General features: G+C 51.4%; 2 protein-coding genes across 3 annotated transcripts in view; one reads left to right on the top strand and one right to left on the bottom strand.

The window, feature by feature from the left end:
• The first annotated feature begins 2,236 nt into the window (after positions 1-2,236).
• Positions 2,237-6,276, top strand: LOC139256023 (ATP-binding cassette sub-family C member 3-like). The gene is made up of 3 exons (XM_070874098.1): positions 2,237-2,526; positions 4,055-4,249; positions 5,797-6,276. Exons 1-3 carry the CDS (start codon positions 2,390-2,392, stop codon positions 5,903-5,905), a joined length of 441 nt encoding a protein of 146 aa, XP_070730199.1. The 5' UTR covers positions 2,237-2,389; the 3' UTR covers positions 5,906-6,276.
• A 2,534-nt stretch (positions 6,277-8,810) lies between these two features.
• luc7l3 (LUC7-like 3 pre-mRNA splicing factor) overlaps positions 8,811-15,000 on the bottom strand; it is a 23,338-nt gene continuing 17,148 nt past the window's right edge. The window contains exons 10-12 of one of the 2 annotated variants that reach the window (XR_011592147.1): positions 12,745-12,944; positions 9,362-9,441; positions 8,811-8,963 (exon numbers count right to left, since the gene is read on the bottom strand). Coding sequence is in view for 1 of the 2 variants with exons in the window: in XM_070874097.1 (XP_070730198.1) it covers positions 12,778-12,944 (167 nt within the window). In the remaining variant the exon portion in view is untranslated. Of the gene's footprint in view, positions 9,442-12,744; positions 12,945-15,000 lie in introns of both variants that reach the window. The other variant, XM_070874097.1, reaches the window with a different exon arrangement.

Raw genomic sequence — 15,000 nt, forward strand, 5'->3', positions numbered from 1 at the left:
TCCCCCACCCTTCTCCCTCCCCCACACCCTCTCCCTCCCCCACACACCCCTCCCCCTCCCACCCCTCCCACATCCACTCCCCCTCCCACACACCCCCACACCTTCCCCCACACCCCCACACCTTCCCCCACACCCCCACACCTTCCCCCACACACCCTCTCCCTCCCCCACACACCCTCTCCCTCCCCCACACACCCTCTCCCTCCCCCACACACCCTCTCCCTCCCCCACACACCCTCTCCCTCCCCCACACACCCTCTCCCTCCCCCACACACCCTCTCCCTCCCCCACACACCCTCTCCCTCCCCCACACACCCTCTCCCTCCCCCACACACCCTCTCCCTCCCCCACACACCCTCTCCCTCCCCCACACACCCTCTCCCTCCCCCACACACCCTCTCCCTCCCCCACACAGCCTCTCCCTCCCCCACACAGCCTCTCCCTCCCCCACACAGCCTCTCCCTCCCCCACACACCCTCTCCCTCCCCCACACACCCTCTCCCTCCCCCACACACCCTCTCCCTCCCCCACACACCCTCTCCCTCCCCCACACACCCTCTCCCTCCCCCACACCCTCTCCCTCCCCCACACACCCTCTCCCTCCCCCACACACCCTCTCCCTCCCCCACACACCCTCTCCCTCCCCCACACACCCTCACACCTCCCCCACACACCCTCACACCTCCCCCACACACCCTCACACCTCCCCCACACACCCTCACACCTCCCCCACACCTCCCCCCCCCCCACACCTCCCCCCCCCCCCCCACCCACACCTCCCCCGGATTGAACAAGAATCCCACAGCCAGAAGCTGCCCTTCAAAATTATCAGTACTTTACAAAAATTAGCACATTTCTGTCATGGGAAGAACTTGCATTGATATAGCGTCCTTCATATCCTCAGGATGTCCCAAAGCACTTTACACATCCAATGAAGTCTATTGGAGTGTCATCATCATCATCATCATAGGCAGTCTCTCGGAATCGAGGAAGACTTGCTTCCACTCTTAAAATGAGTTCTTAGGTGGCTGTACAGTCCAATACGAGAGGTGTAGTCACTGTTGTAATGTGGGAAACGCAGCAGCCAATTTGCGCACAGCAAGCTCCCACACACAGCAGTGTGATAATGACCAGGTAATGTTGGTTGTGGGATAAATATTGGCCCAGGACACCGGGGATACCTCCCCTACTCTTCTTCAAAATAGTGGTTGAGAGATCTATTAACATTCACCGGAGAGGGCCTTGGTTTAACATCTCTCCAGAAAGTGGCCCCCTCCGACAGTGCGGCACTCCCTCAGTACTGCCCCTCCGACAGTACGGCATTCCCTCAGTACTGCCCCTCCGACAGTGAGGCACTCCCTCAGTACAGCATTCCCTCAGTACTGCCCCTCCGACAGTACGGCATTCCCTCAGTACTGCCCCTCCGACAGTGCGGGGCTCCCTCAGCACTGCCTCTCCGACAGTGCGGGGCTCCCTCAGCACTGCCCCTCCGACAGTGCGGGGCTCCCTCAGCACTGCCACTCCGACAGTGCAGCACTCCCTCAGCACTGCCCCTCCGACAGTGCGGGGCTCCCTCAGCACTGCCCCTCCGACAGTGCGGGGCTCCCTCAGCACTGCCCCTCCGACAGTGCAGCACTCCCTCAGCACTGCCCCTCCGACAGTGCGGGGCTCCCTCAGCACTGCCCCTCCGACAGTGCGGGGCTCCCTCAGCACTGCCCCTCCGACAGTGCGGGGCTCCCTCAGCACTGCCCCTCCGACAGTGCGGGGCTCCCTCAGCACTGCCCCTCCGACAGTGCGGGGCTCCCTCAGCACTGCCTCTCCGACAGTGCGGGGCTCCCTCAGCACTGCCCCTCCGACAGTGCGGGGCTCCCTCAGCACTACCCCTCCGACAGTGCAGCAGTCCCTCAGTACTGAATCTACGACCTCCACATTTGGAGGTGAGTGAACCATGGGCGGTAACCACCTCCTCATTGGGCAGCGCACCAATAGCTGGCCAGAGCAGCACTGAAACCAGGTGTCCCTCCACCAGGATTAGAAACCATTCAGAGCAAAGGAAACACAAAAATACACGGGGCAGGGGAATCCCCTCGCAACCACCCCCTACCAAGTTTGACCCCAGTCCAGTGGTTGGTGAGGGCCTGTAATGTGGCCGGCAGATACCAGCCATGAGCTCACTGACCATCACTTTCCCACAAAGGTGAGGGGCAGCACCGCTTCAGGTTCAGTACTCGAGAGTGAAAGCTGGACTGTCAGAATAGACTCCAGTTTCACAATCCAGGATCTAATTGCTCAATCATCTGTACTTGCCTCAGCATCCTGTCACCCACATAACTAACATCCTCGCATCTGTTTATTTAAGGACCCTGTGCTGTTCTCTGGCACCTTAAGGATGAACCTCGACCCCTTCGAGCAGTACTCCGCGGAGGAAGTATGGAATGCTCTGGAACTGTCCCACCTCAAACGGTTTGTCACCAGTCTGCCGGCTGGGCTGGAGCACGAGTGTTCTGAAGGAGGCGAGAACCTCAGGTAAAGCACAGCGATTAACTCTTGTTAACGGGGCTCGGTGTAACGCACTGACTCACGCCCGTTAACGTGGCTCGATGTAGTGCACTGATTCACGGTCCCTCCCTCACCCTGCGGCCGTTGTTCAGTTACTGTTCCACATCTGAGTGCGAAGAACCGGCACAATTGCAACACTTGCTCAGGCTCTGGGTGACACAGCCCCTCCCCGTACCCCATGGGTCGGACCCACCCAGCACAGCAACAGGTAACACGCATTGCAGTTGGAAATAGGTGACTCTCGAGCACTCCAGCTCAGGCCCTACCTGATTTATTAATCTGCTGAATGGCTGTTTGTTCAGATGTTAGTCTGCTAGCTGGGCAGTGTGTCTAACCTCATGCTGTACCTGCCCTGGGAGTGTTTGATGGGACAGTGTAGAGGGAGCTTTACTCTGTATCTAACCCCGTGCTGTACCTGCCCTGGGAGTGTTTGATGGGACAGTGTAGAGGGAGCTTTACTCTGTATCTAACCCCATGCTGTACCTGCCCTGGGAGTGTTTGATGGGACAGTATAGAGGGAGTTTACTCTGTATCTAACCCGTTCTGTACCTGCCCTGGGAGTGTTTGATGGGACAGTGTAGAGGGAGCTTTACTCTGTATCTAACCCCATGCTGTACCTGCCCTGGGAGTGTTTGATGGGACAGTGTAGAGGGAGCTTTACTCTGTATCTAACCCCGTGCTGTACCTGCCCTGGGAGTGTTTGATGGGACAGTGTAGAGGGAGCTTTACTCTGTATCTAACCCCATGCTGTACCTGCCCTGGGAGTGTTTGATGGGACAGTATAGAGGGAGTTTACTCTGTATCTAACCCGTTCTGTACCTGCCCTGGGAGTGTTTGATGGGACAGTGTAGAGGGAGCTTTACTCTGTATCTAACCCCATGCTGTACCTGCCCTGGGAGTGTTTGATGGGACAGTGTAGAGGGAGCTTTACTCTGTATCTAACCCCGTGCTGTACCTGCCCTGGGAGTGTTTGATGGGACAGTATAGAGGGAGTTTACTCTGTATCTAACCCGTTCTGTACCTGCCCTGGGAGTGTTTGATGGGACAGTGTGGAGGGAGCTTTACTCTGTATCTAACCCCATGCTGTACCTGCCCAGGGAGTGTTTGATGGGACAGTGTAGATGGAGCTTTACTCTGTATCTAACCCCCTGGACCTGCCCTGGGAGTGTTTGATGGGACAGTGTAGAGGGAGCTTTACTCTGTATCTAACCCGCTGGACCTGCCCTGGGAGATGGGACACTGGGGATAAAACGCCCAACATCTGCACTGATGTGACGGACAGTTGGGGAAGAATAGTGCACCAATACTGTGTCTGGGCTCAGATATAAAGGCACTTGGGCTGGAAGCCAGTCCAAGTGGAACAGTCAGCGCTCTTTAGGCTACAGAGAGAGCAGCATCTTCGCAACTTTTAACCTGAGAGAATGGGTTTTGTTTTTGCATTAACTTAAAGTCTGGTGCGTGGCTCTGATTTAAAACCTTTCCTGTCTCTCTCCAGTGTGGGGCAGAGGCAGCTCGTCTGCCTTGCCAGAGCACTCCTGAGAAAGTCGCGGATTTTGATTCTGGACGAGGCCACTGCTGCTGTTGACCTGGAAACGGACGATCTGATTCAGGCGACTATCAGGACCCAGTTTGAGGATTGCACCGTCCTAACCATTGCGCACCGCTTGAACACAATCATGGATTACACCAGGTCAGGATTAACGGCAGCACAATGGAGAATGTCTGGGGCAAGGGACGGGACATCCTTCCCCCACTAATCCAGGCCGAGGCTGCCCAACCAATATCGTGTTCTCGGGTCTAGTTTCCTTTGGGAGGTAAATGGCGATCGTTAAAAGTGAATGTAGACAGGAAGACAGGAAAGAGGTATTCGCACTGGAGGGTAGAGGAGATTTACCAGGATGTTGCCTGGACTGGAGAATTTTAGTGATGGGGAAAGATTGGATAGGCTGGGGTTGTTTTTTTTGGTAGAGGAGGTTGAGAGGGGATTTAATTGAGATGTATAAAATTACAAGGGGCCGAGGGAGTGCACATTGTCCCTAGCCAAGGGTCAAAGATTTAAAGGAATTGGTTGGAGGTTGAGGACAGACAGTGGGATTAGGCTGGACACGATGGGCCGAATGGCCTCCTGTGCTGTACATTTTGTATCGTTCTATGATTTGACCAAGAGCTGAACTACTCCCTCATGCAAGGAGCCCAGGGACAGTGCGGGCTCTGGGCCCCCTCCCCAGGGACAGTGCGGGCTCTGGGCCCCCTCCCCAGGGACAATGCGGGCTCTGGGCCCCCTCCCCAGGGACAGTGCGGGCTCTGGGCCCCCTCCCCAGGGACAGTGCGGGCTCTGGGCCCCAGGCCCCCTCCCCAGGGACAGTGCGGGCTCTGGGCCCCCTCCCCAGGGACAATGCGGGCTCTGGGCCCCCTCCCCAGGGACAATGCGGGCTCTGGGCCCCCTCCCCAGGGACAGTGCGGGCTCTGGGCCCCCTCCCCAGGGACAGTGCGGGCTCTGGGCCCCCTCCCCAGGGACAGTGCGGGCTCTGGGCCCCCTCCCCAGGGACAGTGCGGGCTCTGGGCCCCCTCCCCAGGGACAGTGCGGGCTCTGGGCCCCCTCCCCAGGGACAGTGCGGGCTCTGGACTCGAGCCAGCATTGGGGGGGGGGGGGGGGGGTTAAGCATTACATCTGGTTTCAATATTTACAAAAGGAGGCAGTTCAGAGAAGGTTCACCCGGTTGATTCCGGGGATGAGAGGGTTGACTTATGAGGAAAGGTTGAGCCTCTACTCATTGGAATTCAGAAGAATGAGAGGTGATCTTATCGAAACGTATAAGATTATGGGGGGGCTTGACAAGGTGGATGCAGAGAGGATGTTTTCACTGATGGGGGAGACTAGAACTAGAGGGCATGATCTTAGAATAAGGGGCCGCTTATTTAAAACTGAGATGAGGAGTTTCTTCTGTGAGGGTTGTAAATCTGTGGAATTCGCTGCCTCAGAGCTGTGGAAGCTGGGACATTAAATAAATTTATTCAGAGATAGACAGTTCCTTAACCGATAAGGGAATAAGCGGTTTTGGGGAGTGGGCTCGAGGATGCCCGTCAAGCCCATTACTGTCCGTACCACCAGGGCCACTACTCAATCCGTTCCTCCAACGGGGAAGAGTCCAGTCTGGCTGCGGCCATGTAAAGCAATAGCATGGGGATGGATTCGAGCCAATCGGGAGCCCTGTTTAATGACTTTTCTTCCGCCAGGGTGCTGGTGCTGGACAAAGGGAGCATCGCAGAGTTCGACACACCCGGCAACCTCATTGCACAAAAGGGAATCTTCTACAGCATGGTTAAGGATGCTGGACTGGCCTAACCCAACCCTGACAGACCTCCGCAGCAAACACTGCAAGTCCCGGGCTGCGCCTGTCTGTTGGCAGATGCCTTGCGTGGTGACCTGTGAATTTACAGAGCCTCGAGACCTGCCAATGTTGGGTCCAAATTTAATGCCAAAGAGAATCGGTTTTCACTGCAGCAAAAGGAGGAAAAAGGATGGGAAGGTTTTTGTAAAATCAATCAGCAGCATCCTTCTATTTTTGTACTTGATGTATTTATGCGTTAAGCATTTTTTTTTATATATATGCGGAAGTTTGATTCTTTTTGTAAGTATATAAAGTAGTGACGGCAGAAATACAACCCATACAGGCAGTTTACCATTTCAATAAAACTCAAAAGATTTTTGCTAAACCTGCAGTGTCCATGAATTTGTCTCGATTGCGGCTCTGGAGCATCCGCGATGCTGTGAATAGCACGTTTAGCGAGTTGGTCTCACCGCAAGTGAATGTTACACAGCCAGATAGTAAGTGGGTGACCAACAGGAAGAGCAGTGCAAGGAAGGTAGTGCAGGGGTCCCCTGCAAAACAGATACACCGCTCTGAGTACTGTTGAGGGGGATGACAGCAGCAGCCAAGTTCATTTCACCGTGGCTGGCTCTGCTGCACAGGAGGGCAGGAAAAAGAGTGGGAGAGCGATAGTGATAGGGGATTCTATTATAAGGGGAATAGATAGGCGTTTCTGCGGCCGCAACCGAGACTCTAGGATGGTATGTTGCCTCCCTGGTGCAAGGGTCAAGGATGTCTTGGAGCGGTTGCAGGATATTTTGGAGGGGAGGGTGAACAGCCAGTTGTCGTGGTGCATATAGGTACCAACGATATAGGTAAAAAAAACAGGATGCGATCCTACAATACGAATTTAGGGAGCTAGGAGCCAAATTAAAATAGGACCTCAAAAGGTAGTAATCTCAGGATTGCTACCAGTGCCACGTGCTAGTCAGAGTAGGAATCGCAGGATAGCTCAGATGAATAAGTGGTTTCAGGAGCGATGCAAATTCCTGGGACATTGGAACCGATTCTGGGGGAGATGGGACCAGTACAAAACAGATGAGGCAGGACCGGAACCAATGTCCTAGTGGGAGTGTTTGCTAGTGCTGTTGGGTAGGGTTTAAACTAATATGGCAGGGGGATGGGAACCTATGCAGGGAGACAGAGGGAAGTAAAATGGGGGCAGAAGCAAACGATAGAAAGAAGGAAAGTAAAAGTGGAGGGCAGAGAAACCCAAGGCAAAAATCAAAAAGGGCCACATTACAGCAAAATTCTAAAGGGGCAAAGTGTGTTAAAAAGACAAGCCTGAAGGCTCTGTGCCTCAATGCGAGGAGTATTCGTAATAAGGTGGACGAATTAACTGTGCGGGCAGCAAGTAACGAATATGATATAATTGGCATCACGGAGACATGGCTCCAGGGTGACCAAGGCTGGGAACTCAACATTCAGGAAGGATAGGCAGAGAGGAAAAGGAGGTGGGTTAGCGTTGCTGGTTGAAGAGGAAATTAATGCAATAGTAAGGAAGGACATTAGCTTGGATGATGTGGAATCTATATGGGTGGAGCTACGGAATACCAAAGGGCAGAAAACGTTAGTGGGAGTTGTGTACAGACCACCAAACAGTAGTAGTGAGGTTGGGGACAGCATCAAACAAGAAATTAGGGATGTGTGCAATAAAGGTACAACAGTTATCATGGGCGACTTTAATCTACATATAGATAGGGCTAACCAAACTGGTAGCAATGCATAGAAACATAGAAAATAGGTGCAGGAATAGGCCATTCAGCCCTTCGAGCCTGCACCACCATTCAATGAGTTCATGGCTGAACATGCAACTTCAGTACCCCATTCCTGCTTTCTCGCCATACTACTCGGGGGATCAAGGGGTAAGGACTAAATATATTCAAAAAGGAGTTAGATGTAGTGAATTGGCCTCAACAACTTCCTGTGGTAGAGAATTCCACAGGTTCACCACTCTCTGGGTGAAGAAGTTTCTCCTCATCTCGGTCCTAAATGGCTTACCCCTTATCCTTAGACTGTGACCCCTGGTTCTGGACTTCCCCAACATTGGGAACATTCTTCCTGCATCTAACCTGTCTAAACCCGTCAGAATTTTAAACGTTTCTGAGATCCCCTCTCATTCTTCTGAACTCCAGTGAATACAAGCCCAGTTGATCCAGTCTTTCTTGATAAGTTATCTCTAACCTCTTTCAGCCCTACAATTCTGGCCTCTTGCTTGTCCCCAATTTTAATCTGTGGCCGTGCCTTCAGCTGCCTGGGCCCGAAGCTCTGGAATTCCCTCTTAAAACGTGTCTTTTTTAAAAAATCGCTCCTGGGGACATTTTACTATGTTAAAGGCGCGATATAAATACAAGCTGTGTGTTACGGGGGGGTCTGTGGAATTTGTCTAACATGGGAGTGGAGCCTAGGAAGCAAAAAGATCGAGAACACTTGATGCAGGAAACGTGCCAGACAATTTACACACAAGTTCCCACAAACAGTAATGAAATAAATGACCGGTCAATCTGTGGGATCTTTTACACCTGTCCGAGAGCAAACGGGGCCTCTGTTTAACATCGCATCCAAAAGATGGCTCCTCCGACAGTGCGGCACTCCCTCGGTACTGCCCCTCCGACAGTGCGGCGCTCCCTCAGTACTCTGCACTGGAGTGTCAGCCTGGATTATGGGGCTCAAATCTCTGGCGTGGGACATGAACCAATTCAGTCTGGAGCACGAGGGTTGCGGTTCTGATATTAGGGGAGAATAACCCCAATAGGCCGTGATCGGCAGGGTGCCAGAGTCAGTTACAGGAGAGAGTGAACATTCCTTAGTACATCGCCCCATCCCTCCCTCACCCACAACCTGAAAAAATCTGAATTAAACACAAGACAGCGTGGAAGGTTTACTGAAAAAAAGATTTATTCATACTCGACACTAAAATTTGCAAATTACAGCAACCATTTTCAAAATACAGGAACAGCAGGGCGGGAAAAATTCTGAACACTTGTCCTCGCGGCTGGATGGGAAACGAAGAGAGAGGCAGGCAGCCTATCACTACGAAAACCAAAAAAAAAAGATTGTGGCCACAGGAGCAATGGTAGAAATCAGCCTCTTAATCAAAACAGCTCTATACAACTTAACCGGCCTGTGTATTTACAGATAGCAGTTTGCTACGGAATTTAAACGCCAAGGAAAATCTTCGGGTACACAATGCAGGTCACACAGTGCGGGAGCTGCTCACGTTAGTCTGACACACACTTGTGGAATAAACAGAACTCGAGTTCACCAACGGTGAAAAAGAGTATTGCAAGCACAAGAAATGGGAACTCCTTAGGGCAGCTAAACATACAGAAAAGTCCTGAAATGAATTTGTATTTTTTTTTTTGCTTAAAAATTACAATTTCTCTCCCTCTCTCTCTCCCTCTCTCTACACCACTACAGTTTTCTTTCACCTTGTTTTAACTGGGCAGAGACTTCAGGTCGGGCGTCTATTCTTCACCGGGATTCCTTGACATCTTCAAGATGGCCACTCCTACCGAGATGAAACATTCGACAACATGCAATTAGAATTGGTGTTCCCTGAGACACACACTTGCTCACCATTATACACAACCATTTATTTATTTTCTTTTTTAAAAAAAGGCAAAAGGAATGTACCTCTTTGAGACTTCCTACTGCCCTACACAGAGCACTTGTCTTCTGGGATTTCTGCTAACGACTGGCTACAGCTCTAACCTAGAAAAGGAAACCCTTTCTCAGAGTGTAAACAGCCCACCTCTATTGTATCCTTTAGTGATTTACTGTAATCTCCCATCTGTAATGACAGACAGCATACAGATTGTCAACGGATTTATCACACAACATAAAACGGGTCAAGGGCTGTGACGTCACATTCTCTCAAAACATTTTTACCTTTGGGCAGGTCAATATTAATTCTTTACTGGAAAGCTCTCCTTGATGAGCACTGGTGCTTTGAGCAAACCAGTTGGTGCTAAATTGCAACTTCTACAGCAGCTTTGGGATCACTTCACTTTATAGGATGCTTCCCTCAGTTACAACTTCGAACCACCACCCCTTGTGGAGGCAGGCCGGCAACATGGGAATCAATAGTAGAGTGAGAAACGCCCAGCTGGCCCATTGAGCCAGAATCAATATCCGTCATCAACCCCCACACTAATCGACACTTCCCCCATTTTAAGGAGCAACTCATTGCCTGTCTTACCCATCAATATTGCAGTCACCCTCAATCCCCTGCATCAGATTAAACTGTTCCCATTGAGCCCCAAAATAAACCACATTTACAGGTTATTGCAAGAATGCTTCTCCCTTGTCTGGTGACTTTTTAAATATCGATCTGTTTAAACACCAAATGCAGCCAACGTTGGGGAATTTGCAGGCGTTACTGGCTCCATCAGGGCATTAACATGGACAACATTACAATGGATTTGTTTGTTTTGTTGAATTATTTATAGTTAAATTTACCATCACAACCACAATCCTCTGTGCAATCACAATTATTGTCATCTGCATTTATACAGTACCCTTCACAGACTCGGGATATCCCATAACCATAATCCCATAGCACTTCAGTCAATGAATCACAAGCAGTCACTTGTTTTGTAACTAGTATCCCAGTCGAGGCTGTGCTCGGGAGGAGTGGGGGATTGGTTTTGTCTGGCCATTAATATTAATATGCAGGGGGCGGGGGGGGGGGAAGGAGAGAGATGAGAGAGTAAACAACAATGTGTATTTATGTAGTGTTTTGAACATGGGACATCCCACGATATGATTTGAAGAAACGGTGTGCATTAGTGAGTGGTCTGAGCAGATGTGTGCGAGGAGGAGAGGAGAAACTCCAGCACTGATGTCGCCTGCTAACTGGTTATTTCTAGCAGGGTGCCACAGGAATCCCAGAGACGGACAGAGTTGATGATTTACTGGTGGATTATATTCACCATCGCCGGTAAGTTTTAGTGCCACAACTTGCACTGTCTGAAAGGCTGGTCTTTGATCAGGGAGTGGACTTTGAATCCCATGCTACACGTACAGCAGGCACTGCCTGGAGGTGATGTACAGCAGAACAAGGCAGAGCCCCAGAATGCGGAAGGAACTCATCGCCTAGATCTCGCCAGCTTTGAAAGTGTTGTTTCGGAGCGAATCACAAAGCTAGGGGAAGATACTCTACGGGGCGGAGAAAGTAAACATGAAAGAATACCATCAGATACAGGAGGGGGGCGAGGGGGCATGGGCTTTGTTACACTGAGGGTAGGTGAGGCCAGGCCACTGGGCGGGTGTAATGGGAGGAGTTGGGGTTGGTATCAGAGAAGGATGGAATCGAATGGACCGAAGCGCTGTTGCAGCAGACGACACGGGCGTGGAGGAGCTAGCTTCGGTACCCATTGTAACCAAGGCTATTGATGAGCAGACACCTGTAACAGTGGGGTATGGGCCTGCCAATGTGCCGGAGAGCAAGAAACACCATGAATTACTGCTGATAGTTTCACTGCTGCTCCAAAGCTCCGGGAGAGATTTACAACATCCTTCGGCTGAGCCACCAGAAGGGAGCTGGTTACAAGCAAAGAATTAATATTGACCATTCCGTTCCTTACAGTTGTAACCAAAGTCACTGTCGTTCAAATGCCGGTTTTTAAATGTTATATTTAAATAAAACAATTCCACCAGCCACGGCAGGCAGCACGGGACAGGACGGGGGGCGCAAGGCATGGGGACGGAGAGGAGAGAAGTCGCGAGTCGTACCTCTGTGCTCGGGCCAGTAACCAGCTGCTCAGAGACAGAGGCCGCAACAAAGTTTGGTTTGTTTTAAGTTTGTGTGAAAAGAAAAGTTAATTCTTGACAATTCCCTTGCATCCCCTGAAAGTTTGAACAGAATTCCGTAACATGTCTGCACAGAAACAATCCCACAATTTAAAAAAAAACACATTACGGTGACAGGAAACGAGTATTTAAATCCTGCGTTAAACACGCTCAGCAAATACAGTATGAAACAGCAAGCTTTAAAAAAGATAGATTCATTAAAAAAAACAGGCAAAATGCATTCAAACATGGAGGTGGGTAGAGAAAGGAGTACCTGGCATGAGTACCTGCAATTCATTCACTGATTCCTTGATTTTTAATTTGCTTTGATAGGTGGCTCACAAGACCAGCGCAGTGTGAGATATGGTTCTCAGGTTCACTTTAGTCATAAACCCTACACTTCCATCAATCCATGCTACTGGCTCGAGTTACAGAAAGACTCCATTAGAGTGCAAGGCAGTTTTTTAAAAAAAACAAAAAAAACAAAAAAAATCTACTACAACATCCGTGACATTAACAGAGATTCGTTCAAACTCAAAAAAATCTTTCAATATGCCTTAGATGCAATTACAGCAACAGCAAAAAAACACTCATTCTCTGCCTACAGTTAATGAATTCCAAATTTAATCAGCTGATAATAGTTCACAGCAATCGACCGGCCGCACAGTCCAACCAATTCCCCACATTTTACAATTTTCTTTATAAAAAAATTATTAATTTTAAACACAAACCCATTCGTTGCCATTCATTGCTGGTCCGGGTCCCAGTACATTACACATATAATATGCGGAGGTAAAGTAAGGTACCTAGTGTCTCCAACACGCATTTTTGTCTCTCTTACTCTCTCAAGACTAGTCTGTCCTCCTCGCTCGGCCGTTAATAAAGTATATCTTCATGGGCTTTTGCTGGCTAGAGCCTCTCCATCTTCTGTCGCAATACTTACACTGCACTGCTAAAGCGAACCAAACACAACAAAACAAAGGGGCAAGCTCTAACCGAGGAGTGCAGAAGCCACCCTTACCTTGGCCTGATCTGAGGTCAAATCAGATCAGTTTTAATTGGACTGAGTGTCACCTTCAGATTTTAGGTCTTCCTCTCTCCCATTGACCTCGCTTTTAGTGGCATCCACCTCCATGGGGTCAGCCCGTCGCTCCGCACTCGCTCGCTCCATCTGACTGAGCTTCTGGCCGCTTTTCCTCAGCTCGCCGGAGTCTCTCCGTTCTGTGGTACGATCAGAGAAATCTCAACATACATCGACTGGAGAAGCTGGGGTTGTTCTCCGAGCACAGACGATTAAAGGGAGATTTGACAGAGGTGTTCGAAATCATGAGTTTTAATAGAGTAAATGGGAAGAACCCGTTTCCAGTCAGGAGGGTCAGTAACCAGAGGGCACAGATTGAAGGTGATTGGCAAAAGACCAGGGAGGGGGGAGACGAGGAGAATGTGTTCACGCAGCGAGTTGTTGTGATCGGGAACACGCTGCCCCTCCCCGCCACCCCCCCTCTTCCCTTCCCCTCACCCCCCCCTCCCCTCCTCTTCCCTTCCCTTCCCCCCCCCCTCCCCTCCTCTTCCCTTCCCTTCCCCTCCCTCCTCTTCCCTTCCCCTCCCCTCCCTCCTCTTCCCTTCCCCTCCTCTTCCCTTCCCCTCCTCTTCCCTTCCCCTCCTCTTCCCTTCCCTTCCCCTCCTCTTCCCTTCCCTTCCCCTCCTCTTCCCTTCCCTTCCCCTCCTCTTCCCTTCCCTTCCCCTCCTCTTCCCTTCCCTTCCCCTCCTCTTCCCTTCCCTTCCCCTCCTCTTCCCTTCCCTTCCCCTCCTCTTCCCTTCCCTTCCCCTCCTCTTCCCTTCCCTTCCCCTCCTCTTCCCTTCCCTTCCCCTCCTCTTCCCTTCCCTTCCCCTCCTCTTCCCTTCCCTTCCCCTCCTCTTCCCTTCCCCTCCTCTTCCCTTCCCCTCCTCTTCCCTTCCCCTCCTCTTCCCTTCCCCTCCTCTTCCCTTCCCCTCCTCTTCCCTTCCCCTCCTCCTCCTCCCTCCTCTTCCCTTCCCTTCCCTTCCCCTCCCTCCTCTTCCCTTCCCTTCCCTTCCCCTCCCTCCTCTTCCCTTCCCCTCTTCTTCCCTTCCCTTCTCTTCTCTTCCCTTCCCCACCCCCTCCTCTTCACCCTACCCCCGGCCCCACCCTTCCCTCCTCTTCCCTTCCCTTCCCCTCCCCCCCCTCCTCTTCCCTTCCCTCCTCTTCCCTTCCCCCCCTCCCCGCCACCCCCTCCTCCCCTGGCCCCCCCTCCCCTCACCGCCCCCTTGCCTTCTCCCACCCCGAAGCTGCCGCCAGGCTGAGGAATGGGTTGCAGCCATCAGGGCCCCGCCGTCACTGGGCCTGGAGAACGGACAATAGTCTGCGCCCCGTTGGGGAGATTACAGCCGAGCCTGACCAGACCATGTCTCAGTGCCGGAGAGAGGGCCCCATGGTAAATACTCAACGATCACAGCACCATATTGCAGCTCAGGGGCAGCACCAAGTTTATTAACTTTACTTCCTTGAGGCCCCTGTCAGTATCCAATGTTAATTGTGGATTTGCTGATTTCCCAGCGGGTCAGTATTACCAGGGACCGTGGCCCATTTGCCTTTTAATACCAGGGACGTGGCACATGTGTACGACGAGAAGCTGCTCGCAGGCCAGTCGCTCAGAGCTTGCCTGCCCGCCGGCCCTTCAGACCACACCAGCTCCGATAGTTAACGCAGGAAGGAGGGGCTGCAGATTGCCCCAGTACAGACCAGGGCCGGAACTGGGGGTCTGTCAGGCGTGCGGGGCTCAGTGCTGGGGCCTCACCTATTTACAATCTGTATTAATGACTTGGATGAAGGGACCGAGTGTAATGTCGCCACACCTGGAGTACTGCGTGCAGTTTTGGTCTCTGTATTTAAGGATTGCTCGTGGATTCGGCAATTCCGGGTAAACAAATTTTCCGATAGGGCACGTTTACATTTTAGTTAATATTTGTATTTATATAACAAATTTTCCGATAGGGCACGTTTACATTTTAGTTAATATTTGTATTTATATTTAACAACTCATTGGAAATCAGAATTCCCGCGGGTATGTTAGTGATCACCTACTTAACAGTCGCTGTATCTGAAGTAACGAATCCCAAGAGTTCGGAGTGGTTTCAATGTGAGAACGAGCGAGGCAAACAGTTCATGCACGATAATCGTTTCTGCAGAAGGAAAGGGGTCGAGTTGCCAGTCTGCACGTACCCCCCCACCCCGACTGTAATCGCAGAGGGACAAATG

This window comes from Pristiophorus japonicus, unplaced genomic scaffold, assembly GCF_044704955.1.
Source record: "Pristiophorus japonicus isolate sPriJap1 unplaced genomic scaffold, sPriJap1.hap1 HAP1_SCAFFOLD_678, whole genome shotgun sequence".
Lineage (NCBI taxonomy): Eukaryota > Metazoa > Chordata > Chondrichthyes > Pristiophoridae > Pristiophorus > Pristiophorus japonicus.

Bases quoted from the DNA above. Each gene is read 5' to 3' on its own strand.
- LOC139256023 (XM_070874098.1), top strand. From the start codon at position 2,390: ATGAACCTCGACCCCTTCGAGCAGTACTCCGCGGAGGAAGTATGGAAT. The intron at 2,527-4,054 runs GTAAAGCACAGC...GTCTCTCTCCAG, and splicing joins GAAGGAGGCGAGAACCTCAG to TGTGGGGCAGAGGCAGCTCG. The intron at 4,250-5,796 runs GTCAGGATTAAC...TTCTTCCGCCAG, and splicing joins ACAATCATGGATTACACCAG to GGTGCTGGTGCTGGACAAAG.